The sequence below is a fragment of the Protopterus annectens genome, chromosome 4.part0 (genome assembly GCF_019279795.1).
Source record: "Protopterus annectens isolate FY-2018-M chromosome 4.part0, PAN1.0, whole genome shotgun sequence".
Classification (NCBI taxonomy): domain Eukaryota; kingdom Metazoa; phylum Chordata; order Ceratodontiformes; family Protopteridae; genus Protopterus; species Protopterus annectens.
The window spans coordinates 701,478,385-701,494,431 of record NC_056733.1 but is presented as its reverse complement, the minus strand read 5'-3'; the positions used below and the strand labels follow the sequence as shown (position 1 = coordinate 701,494,431).

The 16,047-nt window shown below is 37.9% G+C and overlaps 1 protein-coding gene across 1 annotated transcript in view; it reads left to right on the top strand.

The window, feature by feature from the left end:
- Positions 1-11,630, top strand: part of LOC122799543 (glutathione S-transferase theta-1-like) — a 183,324-nt gene extending 171,694 nt beyond the window's left edge. Inside the window, exon 5 of the mRNA XM_044068673.1 lies at positions 10,835-11,630. Within this exon, the coding sequence (XP_043924608.1) occupies positions 10,835-11,035 (201 nt within the window). The 3' untranslated portion in view covers positions 11,036-11,630. The remainder of the gene's footprint in view (positions 1-10,834) is intronic.
- Positions 11,631-16,047: the final 4,417 nt, after the last annotated feature.

Below are 16,047 nucleotides of genomic sequence, written 5' to 3'. Positions count from 1 at the left end.
AGCACCAGTCATCCCTGCGTATTTGTTTGATCTCTAAGTGACGGAGAGGTCTTTGGGCTTCAGGTTCTTAAATGCTCGTGGCTTTGCAGATTTACCAATCACCAAGGGCTTTAGTTTCTCTTCAGTTGAGCTAGCACAAAGCAGAACTGTGAAATGTTTTTTGGAATGTGCTCCAGTCACCTTTCATGACTAGGCTCCTGTCAGGCATCGCCTTGAAAGAGTCTGCACTCGTCAGCGTTAAAGATGTTGTCAACTTGAAAGCTCTGGCGAAGTCCTGGAACATTTTGATGAACTGTTCCACAACTTCTACCAGAACTTCATTGGATTCACCACACAAGACTTTCTGGGAGATCTCGTGTCGCAGTTTAAATTTCTTGAGCCAACCACTTGATGCTTGGGAAGCTGCCACCCTGAATTAATCTGTGAATTTTTTAGCAACTTCTTGGATCATCGACCCGGAGATTCAGGCGTCAACTGCCCTCATTTGTTTGAACCAGGTTAATGTGGCTTTATTGACTCCGAGGGAAGATTTCCTTCTTTTACACTGTAGGTCTCCAGTTTCCTTGCCATATCTCTCCAAGTACTCATGTTTATGTTTTTGGATGTTGCTAACTGTGGTCTTGCTAACACCAAAATGTTTCACCGTCTTTCTTTGGCTGTTGCTTTCCAGAAAATGTAGATCAACATTTTCCTTCAGTGGCAGCTCTTTGAGTTCTTTTCTTTGTGCCATCATGTCTTGATCAACTGTAAAATTTTTCAGTAATTGTAGGAAATACCTACAATTCAGACCAGTCCTTCATGTTGAAAAATCTTCCAACACATGAGAAGTAATAGAATGTTAGGCCTAATCCAACACATGGTAATAAAAAAACATAAAAAAAGAATTTATAATATAGCTAAGGGGCAAAGACCACACCTTCTACCTCTTGGTGTAGAGTGGACTCAACTGGTCAAGTTATAGAGGGTAAATTAATATTGTGTCACAGTCCAAGTGGTCTGTGTACAGCTTATAGAGGTGGCCAATATAGATAGGTCAGTCTTCCATTGAGTACATGTGGTGCATGTCCAGACTATGAAAATTAGGTCAACTTAGGGAGGTGGTCAACTATGGATGTTTTGCTGTAGTTCTTGTCTCATTCGCTGTTTGAGTTCTAATGCTTTAAACCTGTTTATTCATACAATTGCAGCAAACCTTTATTTCTTTAAGATGAATAATGTAGTGCCAGTCAGTAGTTTTCTCCTTCCTTTATTGTGTTTTTTTTCCAGACTATCATGCCTGCATCTGTCATATATGAGGGTAATTAATTATATTCTATTTCTTGTCACAGTAGAAAAAATATGCATCAGTGTGACAATTAAAAAAAAAAAAAGCATATAAAATAGTCCACAACAATTTTAAGCCCACTGTACCTCATCTCAAGAAGCTGTTCTGGATGCTTATGTGAGCATTCTTTTTTGATATTATTGCCATATTTAAAGCAAAATTATAGAAGAAACATTAGCTTCCAAATGGAGTGCTATAAAATATTCTGTTCTATGAATAATTAAAAATAGGCAATTGACTGGCTAGATCTTTTTGTTAGATGGAGTAGACAAGTTTAGCTTTGAACTGTTTCCTTCATCCCAAGTGCAGATGTTTTGTAATCTCCCTGTTTTCGGGATCAGCACATTCATTGGAAGTTAAAAGCCAGCATCACAGGACATTCCCGTTACAACTCTGGCTTTCCCTGTCTAGTAGGTGGAATTCCCTATGTCACTAAATATAACGTCACAATATTTTTGATAACACAATATATCTTGCAGCATTTACCTATGAGTCAAAAGCTTAAGTCTTGACATTATAATCTGCAAAGGATGGGCTCTGATTGATCATTTTTCAGAGCAGCAACTTAAAAATGACATAAAACTGCACAGTTTGGTCTTGGGCTCTCACTAATACACAGTAATTTAAAAAAATGCCTATTTTCTGTTTCAATCCACAGTGATTGTCCCCATTTTTGAGGTGTAGATTAAATCCTTACCCATGATTACTTACCTGCTGACTGACCCGAATACCCAGCAGCTTGAGAGGCATCAAACTTGAAATGCACTATTTAAAGTGGGATTTGTTCATCCAACTCTCTAGGAAGCATTAGTGATGTGTGAGGTTCGGGCATCAGTCACAGCTTGATTATATAAGAGAAATCATCAGTGTCAGAATGAGGATTTGTACAGTAACCATGTCATATATTTATTGCATATAAAGCAGTTGTTTTCTCAGTTGAATGATTACAGATAAACAAAAGGTCTTCAGATATGAAATTACATATTCTGCCACAACACCAGTTTGGCAGTCTTGATAATTGTGAGATGTGTCTGTGCCAGATGATTACAAAAATATGACTTGTGTTTGCCCACATAACTAGACTAGCCCATTAGAATACAGTAATGAAGTTAAAGAAATGTCATAGTGGTTTTGTGCCTTAAAGGTTTAGAATAATATGGAAACACAAGACTTGTATACAACTTTACAACTTTTAAGACAACTTTGTCAGGAATACCTTAATGGCGCTGTCTTGACTATAGTAAATCTGTAGAAACGAAACACAATTATGACAGTGGGGTGGATGGTTTGTTTCTGTAAAGCAGAAAGTTTAGTAATGTGGATATTGATTCTTTATCTCTTAGCTTACAAAGGCATATTGTCTCAGAAAATCTATTTTTATGTGATTACATAATGATGTGGAATGATTTAGGTATAATTATGTGAAAAGACTGTGTAATGGCAAAGCATATCAAATGCACTAGACAGCGACTTGTATTAAAGATCCGGTTTGATTGTAACATTAGAACACGTTAATACTCATTTGTTAGTAATGAATGTTCACTTGCACTAGATCTGAAATGCAGCAGTAGAGTTAAAATTGTGTGGTCAGTGAAATCAAAAGTTATGAGGCTTTTGTCAAACATAGTAAGTGCTCCTTTAGTGTATTCAGAATTATGTTCATTTTAGTGTTCGCCCTTGTAGTACTTACTTCGCAGCACATCCTGCCTGCAGGTAGCCCACAACTGCCAGTATTCCATTGTTATACCCTCCAAGTGCTGCAGCAGAAGCCTTATGGTATGTCAGCTGGTGCTGTCTTCAGATCTTTCTTGCCCTGGCAAAAACCAAGGGGTCCCCACAGCACTAGAGGCCAGTAGACCAGCAGGAACCTCCACCACTGGCCCAAGTCCACCTCAAGGTACCTTAATCTCAATACTCCCAAGATGACAGACAACAAGTAAAGAATGGGAGCCTGGCAGGATAGATGGGGAAGGAAGGATGAGGGTGCCACCCCGACTGAACAGCAGTTACTGACTAGTCAAAGATGGAGGATGGAGGGCGGGAGCTTGGAATGTAACTACTCGGACATCTCCATTTATGGTAAGCTCCTAACACAACTGTACTTTGTTATACTATGTCTTTAGATAGCTTGATCCAGTCTTGCTTATTATTTGTGATGCTTAGTAAATCCATACACTAAACACTACCTCTTATTCTGTATGGTAACTTTGTTGCTATTCTATTAACATGGTAGCAATAGAAATATTGTTGCATTCCTAATGAACAGTATTGTTATAGTTTCTAAGTACATACTGACTGGAACAACGTGCCTTCCGGTGTAATTGTTTCACTGTGGAAACATTGCTTTGTTCTTTCAGCTGCCTTTAAACAGATTTCATGAGCTGACCTGACGTATGAAAGGAGTACTATACCAGTCTTATATCAGCAGACAGCCATTGAATGGAGTTTTTATATGAAATAATAATGGGTACAAACCCATATGTCACCCAGTGGATAGCCAACTGGCTCACAGACCTGACCCAGGAAGTTAGAACTGAGGAGTCCACCTGTATAAAGAGACCAATCAAAAGTGGAGTCCCTCAGTGAGTGGTCCTGGAGCTGCTCCTTTTTGGCATTTATGTCTCTGAAGTCAAGGCCAATGTCAACAGCCTCTGGCTGACTAAATTTACAGTTGATTGCAAATTAGGAGCTGTCATTGAATCCCTTGCTAACATAAATGTTCTCTAGGAAGGGCTGGCACAGACAAACAACTAGTGTCAGAGCCACAGACTAAAACTAAATGCCAAGAAATGCAGAATAATATCCTTCATGAAGTTATCCACCCCTGGTAACTGTCATATTGACAACACGCCCCTTAGAGTTGACCCAGTGGTCAGGGACTTAGGGACACACACAAATAGTAATCTAGCCTGTGACCATCACTTGTCTATGGTAGTGAGGAAATCATTCTATGTTGCTCCACTTGTAAACAAAGATATGGCATCTAGGCCCAAGGAAGTCATTATTTCCACTGTATTCAGCTATCAGACCTATCCTTGAGTACAGTGTCCCCTTTGGTATGTACCTAACCAGGTATATCCTACAGTCGGAATATCCCCAGAGGTTATTCACTAAAAGAATATAGCACATAAGTAACATGTCCTATGAAGACTGCCTCAAGGCCCTATCCCTGTATTCTGCCTCCTACAGGCTGTTGAGAGGAGATCTATGCCTGTCATACAAGGCATTGTCAGACCCCACTCTGATGGACCTCCATCAAATCCTCAAAATACAGCACTAGATTTACCCATTCCAAAGACTTAAACTTTGCCTGTGATATAAATAGGACCTGCTGGAGAGATAGGTACGTATCCCATAGACTACCCTGTTTCTGGAACATGCTCTCCATCCATGTGAAGCAGAGGTCCTCCCAAACCCAATTCAAGTATAACTTAAACAATTAGATGGAGAACAGGAAATTCATCCCTGGTTTGGCACCTATGTCTCTAATGGACACAGGTAGCCTGTAAATGGTTCATCTCCCAGGCTCTGCTTATAAATGTTTCATCTCCCAAACCCCTGCTTACACTTATCAAGGGTATCAGAATTTGGCAGAGATTTGGGATGCATGGCTAGGCTTAAAAAGGTCCTTGTGGTCATTAGCCTAGTAAGCCCCTGTGGACTATAGTAATAAAAACAATCCTGCTTAATAGGTGTGTGCTAAGTAATGAACCAATTAGCTATATGTATTTGCATAAATGGACAGTTGGATCCATCAGTAAAGTTGAACAGCCAAATATAGGTAGCATGAATTTTCCCTTTTTATATATATACAAGTATTTTGTGATGTGACTCAAGTTTAATTTCTCTAAGTGTTTTGGGTTTTTAATCCCATGACAAGAATGAACCCCATTCCTATGTCAGAGTATAATTAAAGTTCATGAAATTGTTTCAATCTTTGATGGCAGCCAAATGTGCCCAGAACTGACTTCTATAATTCATACAAAGGTACATGTATCAGTATTGTATCTAAATAAAACTGTAAATTCTATTTTTATTAGACCTGTTGCTTCTACTCCTATTAGAACTGTCTGTGTATCCTTTCAAAATTCCTCCTGTTTCTGCCTACAAGTCCTGGTGTTTTATGAATTTGGGTCTCTCTCTACATAAGATACTGTAATCACTAAGTGTAGAAATTTCAGTGATCAATGCTACTTTTATCTTTTTTTCCTAGACTACTATATCTGCTTTTCTTGTATCTCTGTTTTGAAATGTTGATAACAGGGTGGCTGCGGTGGTGCAGCGGTTAGCATTGCCACCTCACAGCAAGAGGTTCTCCAGTTCAATCCTCTGCTGGGGTGCTTTCTGTTCGGAGTCTGCATGTCCTCCCTATGGTCACGTGGGTTTTTTCCGGTTTCCTCCCACATCCCAAAGACATGCTGTAGGTGGATTGGACACTCTAAATTGGCCCTAGGCTTAAGTGCATGTGTGTGCCTTCTGAGAAAGGTTGGGTGCCAGGCTGGCAACTCGACACTGCAAAACTCCACTGCCAATCATGAGCGGACAGGTGATCCACTGTGGCGACCCCTAGCCGGGAAAAGCCAAAAGAAGGAAAGGTAATCCCACGTGATATAAACTTCAGCATTCTCTGCAATGCTTTGTGGTTCAGGTTTCCAGTGCTTAACTACTTCACTATTGAAGTGCTTGAACATCAACAAAATGCCCCACACGCAAGGGTAAGAAAGGATACCACTAAACGTGGAGGGTCATCAATGTCTCTATGTTATGGAAAAAACAGATGTTTTTGTAGGGAACACACCTTTCAAACTTTCTTTGGGGGATGGTAACTGTGCCACTAATGCTTATGTTATTAGATTGGTAAAACAGAGCACCAATTTTGAAAGAATCTACAAGCATATTTACGCTATAAACAAAGGGAACTCATACAGTGCACTCTGTAGACATGCCCAAAACTGGTTCTCAAAATTTTTGTTTGATACTATTGAAACAATACCTGTTGATGTTAGAGGGTGGTGTTGGGAGACAAAACTGGAATTGCAAGAATTGTTTTGGCAAGTTAGATTAAATGCTACCAATGACAAAGGTCTTAATGAATATATAGCTATTGTACCGGTGTTAAAATCCAAAGCTGCTCGGCTGTAATTCATGATGTTTTTAATGGTATATTTACTTAATATTTAGCTATGGAATTAGTAATTTTTAGCATACTTGTTTATTATATTCATTATAATTTCATTCAACCGTGCTTCATCATTTTTATATATACAATTTTTATATATTGGACACTGTTTTTATACGTATTAAGGTATTGAAATTGGTTATATTATGTTAAATTTCGCTATCTTTTAACTTTTATTGGTTTTTCACCTTTAAGAAATTGTAATTAGATTAGTGCTAGGCTAACTGCCCTTGTGGGCCATTTTAAGCCTTGCTAATTATACCATGTGAGACTCAAACCATGCATCTTGTCTGTAAGGTAAATACCCTAACCATTATGCCAGCCTCCCACCACTGACGACTGTTGTGGTCCGTGGTACCTTAATTGTTATGCCAACTCCAATTGATTGGTCCTATTTACTAGCAAAAATTGCCCTTTGTAAGAGTATTTAAGGACTGATGTATTTGTTTTGTAATAGTTTTGAAGAGGTCCATGACTTAAACATAAAAGATCTAAACCGTTTTTTTTAAGTGTACAATAAACTTCTTTTTATTTCTCACTCAGTCCGGATTTAGTTACTTTTTAATACATTCACACAGCCTTCATATGATTTACAACTTGGTGCCTGTTTACGTTTCTTGAGTGAGCGCTCACATTTCATACAGATAATTGGCCTTCAGACAGTCCGGCACTATGTGAGCCTTTTCTTTGAGTTTGGAAATCTGCTGCATGGTCACACGCCTTTTTTTTTAGTGTTTGCACATTTCTCATCTGATCCTTCCCCTTATATTCTTTCTTTTGCTTTTGGCACATTCAGTTGGTGCCTGGATTTAGTGTTTGCACATTTCTCATCTGATCCTTCCCCTTATATTCTTTCTTTTGTTTTTTGGCACATTCAGTTGGTGCCTGGATTTTGTCTGCTTTTGGTTTGCTTTCCATTCCTGTTTGATAATGATATGATTCTGCTAAGCATGGGAGTCATCTTAGACGACTTCTCATGTTTTAAAACTTCCAGTGTGCTTGGATCTGGTGAGGTCGACAGATGTGTACAATCCCACGACTGCAGATCTGTACATGTAATCAGTTTTGAGGAAGCCAATACCTCCTTCAGAACGAGGAATATATGATCCTGTCATGTGCTGATTTTTATACATCATTTGATAAGCATGAAGCATTTTTCTTGTTTCCTCTCCAAATGATCCAATACCTATTAGGTTCAGTCAGTCACCCCAAAACTGTAACAACATAAAGAGCAAATTGGTTTGAATTGCACATTGGATGTCAAGGCATTTCTCAGTATTTATTTTGGTCTTCTGAAGTATTCCATACTGGGTTTCATTCACATTTTACTGCTGATCATCCACCAGTTCGGAAATTCATTTACTCCGTCATGTCATTAATATTAAGTGCATTTTGAAAGAGAGAGAGAAAGAAGTACAAGGAAGTCTGTTAAATGAAAAAAAAATTATTTTTATTTGTATAAGAGATATTTAAAACTATTTATTTAGATATTAAGATTTTTTTTATATTGTAAGACTTCAAATTATCTTATGTGTAATATGTCTTTTAACATTCAGACATGGGGATGTCTTTTATCATATGATTTGTCCCACGACTGTTTTTTAAATTATGTATGTCTGTGCTCTTTTATTAATTCATTCTGATGAAGTTCATGAATAACTGGTGGACAAAAGTGCTAAAATCAATTTTATGTTGTCAGCAAGTGGTGTTTTTGTTTTATTGTGTCTTGTTTTACACTGTTTTATGATTTTTTTTTAATAATGCAGTGAAGATTAAGAAAATATGTGAGTGCATAATAAATGTGGGGTACAAGAGTTGTGGAATAAATCAACCATCAATGCAGATGCTCAAACCAGTTTTTATATTGACTGTAGTTTAAGAATGTCTAGCCTGCAATGTTGAAATGTCAATGGCATACTGAATCCTGTCAAACACAGTAGAGGATTTTCTGAAATCGGGAATTATAGACCACAGTTTGTTAAAGGAAACACACTGAAATGATGGAGACCATCTGGAGTTAGTGAAGCTTTGGTACATGTTATGGGAATTCTCATGTTACCCCACAAGGGGAGAGAGGGGTAATTATTTGATTTGGAAAGGAGTGCCATTCAAGCTCCTAGAGAGGAAAGCAGATGCTGAGGGTGACAACTATGCAATCAGAAGTGACCTAGTAGGTAAAGTGTTAAAATAAGTGTGTACATTCTCCTGGGGTAACCCAATCTGCTGTGCTCAGGCTATTGAGAGACTGGATCTTGTTCATGGTGCACTAATAATGTCGGCTGAACATTAGAACACTGTACCATGGGGATTAAGTGTTCTCAGGCTGAAGTAAGCAGAACCATACTGTAGTGGGTACGTTTTTGTATGGAAATGTGTTAATAGTGGGCATGAAGGATGCACACAGAGATCAACTCTTATTTAGGGTGATTTGTGTAGTGGTCATTCTTCCAGACTGCAAACATTCTCTAGGATAGATAAAAATCATCATAACAGAAGAAAACGTTATTGCATTAATGGGTTAGTTAAGCATCTCATTGGGGTAATGGACTGTTGCTGAGGTTTCATTTGAAAATGCAGAAATGTGTGGGTAATGTATTACATTTTTTACTTTAATTTAAATTAAGGATTGAAGTAATAGCGAATTGCATAAGATGAAGATGCATTTGTGAGAATAAAGGTATTAACCTGAGACATTGTGAAAGGCATAATATAAAGTGACTCAATTGTATGTTCATGAAAATATAACACTTGAATTATAGCAATTTACATTATGCACGACATAGATATCTGCTACAAACATTGTTAGTGATTTCTGCATCACACAATTCTTGTTTCTGTTTGTATAATTGCTTTAATGTTGCACTGTCACATATGTCTGACATTTTGTACTGTGCCTGACTTATGTCTGTTTTTCTCCCCAGTGTTGCAGTTTCTCCTACCCTTTTGTCTTTCTCATGCTGCTTTTGCATTCTTATACTTGACCTTTATCTCATTTTCTCCAGGGGTCGGAGTGTCTTGTCAACTGTCACCATCTTTCTGTTCAGTGCCACTCTCCTGCCTTCTTTGATAATGCCTGACTGTCCCAGGTCTTCTCTCATACAGTCCATCCACCCTTTTGCTGGACACCCTTGTTTCCTTTTACTTCCTGTCTGTGAGAAATCATCTTCACCAAATTATCTTCTTTTCTGCAAATGTGCCTGAACGACCATAATGTGTTGTCTTTGATCTTCTCTGCAATTGGAGCTTTCTGGGCTTCTGCTCTGATTTCCTCATTTCTTCATCTTATCTACAGGGTTCATTCTACCACCCACTTCCTCTAGCTTCAACTACTCTGGCTTTATTGACCAGCTTTTTGTACCATACAGTAGTACTGGTTGCACCACTATAAACTTACTTTTCAGCTTCTTTGGCATTCTTCTGACACACACTATCAATGACACTGTGCCAGTTGTCTGCAGCCCCTTTAATTCTAGCTTTGACCTTCTTCCCTTTTCCTCAACCGTGCTCCCAGATACTTGAATCTATTATCCTGCCCCACTATTTTCCCTTCTATCTTAATTCTCAGCTTCTTCTGATTTCTCACTATGCTGCCTGCCATAACAACTGTCTTATCTGTACTCATTTTCAATCCATGTGCCTTCAGTTTTGCATTCCAATTCCCCATCATCTGGTGAAGTTTTTGCACAGTCTGTTGCACTTATATGACAGTAATTCAGACCAGTGTCCAAACAATGCAAGTGTCCATTGGTTATTCTCCTTCAGTCTTTCACTCCTTTCTCTGATATCACTGTACTCAAACATGTAAAAACACATCATTGTACTAACAAGACAGCTTTCACCCATTTTGCTACATTTATGTTCCAGTGCAAGCCAACCTTCATCACTGACAAATGCTTATTTCCTTGTATGTATTTTTAGTAATATGCTGCATGATCTTGTATTAGCTCTACTCTCTTGCATTCTAAGCAGAGATTTCAAATAGAATTGAATTGAACATGGCTTTGTATGATAAGCACAAGTCCCTGCTTAGTTGTTTGTAAGACAGTGAATAAAGATGTCTGCCCTTGTTTGTTAGAGTGGATCAGATTTTCCTGCCTTTTTTTTTTTTTTTTTTTTTGTGGGACGATTTGCAGTGATCTTGTCATTTTTGAGGTCACTGGCAAGCCCTACCAAATATATTAAGTAATGTAAGAGAAGTAAAATATATTAAGTAATGTAAGAAAAGTATTTGTCATTTACACCATTAGGGTTTGTCAGTATAATGTCTGAGGACTGTATTTCCTTTTTTGTGTGTGTATGTGGTTTTACTTAGTTCTGTTTGTCTCATACAGGCTACTTGTACTGGTCAAAATATTTTTGAGGAACGTCCCAAGATGGCAGCTTGGCGTAGGAATGTGGAATCACACATAGGAATGGAGTTGATCAATGAGGCACAAAAAGTAGTCCTAAATGCTGGAAGTTATTCCAAGGATTCCATGGACTCTAAAGGTGTAGAATGGTTAACGGCCCGGGCCCAGTTGCTGCTTTCATAATGCCATGGAGTGGGCAAATTTTGTTCAAAGTTCTTTTCTCTTTCATCTGACAAGCTTTTACTTGTTATAAATTCAGACGACATCTATAGATCTATATGCAATTATGTAACTATTGGCAAATGGAAATTCAGGCAGTACCTAGAAAGAGTTTATTAATGATCGTTAGTTTCATAGGTTTTAAAATGTTGCTGTATGTTGTATACAGATCAACCATAGCATTTAGTGAATGCCATGTTTGCCGTCTGGTGCAGTTATATGATTAGACCTAAACACTTCAAAATCTAAATATATAAGTAATCTGAGTTTAAGAAGTAGTAATGTTCACCAAAGTGTTTTATAAACATCAGTGAGAAAAGTCTGTTATTCTTATGCCTGCTGTTTGATTTGACAAAGAACGCAAGAAAGAAAATAATTGCTTGTGCTTACGTAATAGTAAAGACAGAGCTACGACCATGTAAAATGTAATTTGTCATTTTGTTCGTAATTCGTGCTGTAGCCCAAATAATTCTAGCAAACATGGCATTAGAAACCTGGTATGTCCAAGATGTATACCCTTTCTAAAAATGTTTTGACCAAAATAAACAATCTGCATTAACATCTCTTGTATTTTTTTTTTTTTTTTTTTTTTTTTTTTTTTGCTGTTGCAGCTGTTAAACCTTTTCTGCACAATGCTGTGTATTTTGCAGGAGTTGCTGTTTAAACAAGTATTAATATATGATGTGTGTAAGAATTGAACATGGCTAGCTCTCTGACTGATTTCTTGTACAGTTAATTTTTCTTTACATGAAGCAGTACAAAAAGATTGCAAATGGGGAAAGCATACTTAGTCCGGCGACAAAACAGTGTGCGAAGGAGCAGTGCATTTGTTTGGTCTTGCCTGACCCAGTATGATGCAATATTGTCTGATCTACAGGTTGCTTTGTAGACCTTGTTTAGGTTAGATAGATATTTTAATTAAGATATTTTAATGATGGCATTGTGTGATGTCTGGTTGACTTACCAAAAAACTATTCTGTCCAACAACTGCCTCTTCCTGACATTAGGTCCTCCATTTCAGAGGTATCTGTTTTATTTCTCTTCCCAAGCAGCATGTTATCCTGATAGATCAGGGGCCTGGTACAGGCTTGTCTTATCATGGTGAGTAGATGGACAACAAAGCATGACAGAGTGAACAGCCAATAGAAACTCAGTCTTAACTAGCATCTAGCAAATAAACACCCAAATTTTTCCTTTCTGCTGCAAGAGAAAATAAGCTAGCCCAAAACCTAAACAAACCCTGTTAGCAAGCAACACAAATCTCACATTTAGCTTAAAATGGTCCCATCCCTAGTGCTGAGAGATCAGTACAGTAGTCAGTTCCAAGTGCAAAACATTGGGCAGTTCAGCACAAAACAAGCCAGAATATCTAGAACTGTTGAAACTAACGTGTGCAAACAGATCTGGTTAGAGACAGTAATTATGTGGAAACATGCTATTCATGAATGTATGGGGCAACAGTTACAAATTAAGTGCACATTTTCTTAGGTCTACAGGGGGTAACATTCAGGGAAATGTGCACTTTTCTAAATGTTGGGTGAGTGGTGGTACAACAGTTTACGGTGACTTCTGGTGATACCCCTGAAAACTATCAACTTTTTTACAGTAACCATTACATTTACATTTTCTCACAGATTGCTGCAGGTAAAAATAAAATTTAAATGCCAGGGTTTATTTTTACCACTTTATTTAAAAGCTATTGGGGCATTTTATTAGTGAATACCATAACTCTCACCGTACCATCTCCTAAATATGAATTAGTACCTCTCAAAATGTGAATCAAACAGGCAAAGTGTAGACGAGCAAATAACACAATTTAACTAAGAACTTCACAATATGGTTAAAATTAATTGTTTTATACTTAAAACCACATTGTTAATTTAAAAATATAATTCCATATTTAGCTTGCATTTGTGCTTAAAATATTAACACAGTGTATATGTAACAAAAACATCCAATGTACAGTTATGAATGTAGCCTACCATATATGAAGTACACCATGGCATACATTAAGTATATAGTTTTCATATTTATTTGTGTTAAAAATAAATGTAAAGTACATGCATTTTCAATGTAGTTTTTTTGTATTTCTGTATTCAATAGTGACCTGATTAGTGATGTAATTTAGCCATTTCTGCTGTGCCTGGTATGGGCTCATTCCTAGTACCATGGCATTGGTGTCAGTATTGGCAGAGTGACCCTTCACTTGTCTCTACTGGCAGACGATACTTTCCAAAGTTACTGAAATAAGAACATGAATCAGGACCTCTGGTGCTTATGGCTGCAATAGTACTTTCACTATATATGGTACCTTCTACAAACCTTATATACAGTACCTTCTACAAACCCGGTCACAGTAACTTGTGTGAGTGTACAGAATTTCTAATGTTCCTGGGCCTGGGGACAAAAGACAAAAGAAACAGAGTAAACCTTGCTTTAAATTGCTGTTAAGAATGTCTATGTCTGTCTACTTAATGCTGACTGGTCAGGAACAGGTTGGGGGACAGGTTCTTCAGGTCTGAGAGAGCATGCTTTAACTGCCTACTAGCAGACAGTTAAGTGTTATTATTACTATTACGATCATCATTATTATTGTTAATATTATTAATTTAAAAAGACATGCATGATGACATTCCTGATATTAGCAACATACAGGTTTTAGCAGTTGTGGCTGGTTATCTGATGCTAGTGAGACATCTATGATCTGTGAACCAGTGGACAGCAGGTGGACATAGAAGTAGAGCAGACAGAAAGTGATACCCTTGATAAGTGTAAGCACGCAAGATGAACCATTTATAGGTTGCCTGTGTCTACTAGAGACATAGGTGCCAAACCAGGGATGAATTTTTAGTTTCCCATTCAATTGTCCAAGTTGCACTTTAATTGGGTTAGGGAGGAACTCTGCTTTACATGGATGGGGAGCCTGTTCCAAAGATGTAAATATTCATAGGTTCACAGATTAATACACATCTAACTGCCCTAGGGGGTCATTTTAAGCCTTGCTGAATACCCCATGTGAGAATCAAACCCTGCACTTTGTGTCTGCAAGGTAAACACCTTAACCATTATGCCATCCTCCAACTAGGGGGGAAGTGAAATGCATATCTGAGAGGTATGGGGGATTGATTGTGAGCAGTGGGATGTGAAATGCACATCTGAGAGTATGGGTAAATTGATTGTGAACATGCAAGAAGTGAAATGCAAATCTGAGAGTATGGGGGACAAATTGTGAACATGTGGGAAGTGAAATGCTCATCTGCGAGTATGCGGGGACTGATTGTTTTCAGGTGAGATGAGAGGAATTATTTGTTCAAGGATATCATTGTTCTGTTGTACTTGGCCCTCATCAGACCCATAACTGAGTACAACACCTTCTTTGGCAAGTACCTGACCAAGCATATGTCACAAATGGAGCATCCACAAAAGTTCCTCACAAAAAAAGAACACAGGGCCTAAACAATATGTCCTGTCTAGAATGTCTCTCAGCTCTATTCCAGTACTCAGTCTCCTGCAGACTACAAAAAGGTGATTTATTTGTGGCCTACACAGCATTCTATGACCCCTCTCTGATGGATCTGTTGCACATCTACAAAACAAATACCATCAGAATTACTGAGCTAGCAACCTAAACCACATCTTCAACATAAACAGGACAAATTGGAGGAACAGGTACGTTTCTCAAGAGACTACCCTTTTTCTGGAACAGGCTTCCCATCCATGTGAAGCAGAGTTCCTCCCTAAGCCAATTCAAGTGCACCTTGGAATAGTGGATGGGGAACTGGAAACTTACCCCTGGTCTGTCAATGTCTCTAGTAAACAGAGACAACCTGTAAATGCTTGACCACCCATGCCTAAGCCTACATATACCCCTTTAAATAAACCTGTGGTATCCAAATTTGTCAGATACATTTGGGAAGCATGGCCAGGCTTAAAAAGTCCCCCTGACGTAATCAGCCAAGTAAACACCTATGAACCTATAACCTGTGTTTGCAGATGCTATATTAAAAGCCATTTTGTGCATGACAACAAGACACAAAAGTACTGGTCCAATTTATTTTTGTATTTTAACAATTCAGGGTGAAATGAGGCTTTTTCTAACTAGTGAGTCTTTCTCTATCCTTTAGTTCAGGATTTAATTATATCGCTTACTTTTAAATAGTACAACTCATTGACTTACTGAATAAATCAAACAGTGGTCTCCTGAAAACAGGCATTTGTGCCTACTGAAGCTATGTGATTAAAATAAGACAATACTAATTAGCAATGAAAGTGAAAAAGGAACACATTATTTTTTCTACAGTACCATTATATGAAATAGAATCCAAATGAAATACTCAAGAATGACACTTCTTAGCCTGGAGGTTCATGAGTATAATATTGATGTATTTATTTAATACAATTTTTTGCCAGGAAAGTTCGACTGGGCAATGTTACCCATTTCGAGAATGTGTCATTCTGTGTGCACCACTTTCACTGAATTACATTTCAATTAAAATAATTTTGTGGAAATCACCTTTAGCAATAGTGAAGAATTCCCTTTTCTCCACTGCTGTGTGATCCCAGAGTATATATATTTAAGTTTGGAGGTGTGAAAGTATCCCCTCACATGGGAGGGGGTGCAGGTTTTTTACGTTCACTGAAAGTAATTTTGCTAAAATATTTTCACTGAAATGGCATTCAGCAAAAGTGACATTGATCTATTGACAAGAATCCCCATGTTTTAGCAAAGGACTAGGGAGAAAAGCGCCAGTAACAACAATACTAAGAGAATCATAGGCATGGCAAGGAGAAACAAAGATAGTCCCTCCACTGGTTACATCACCAAGGTGTGGAGAATGTCTGTTGTGATGCCTTTGCATGAAGTTGGTCCGTCCACTGACTCTGAGAATTGCAAGCCTGTTGTTCTCACAGGTATTACTTGCAATTCTACAGAATGTATTATAGTTGAACAAAGAAACAATGAGTGTGCTTGTATC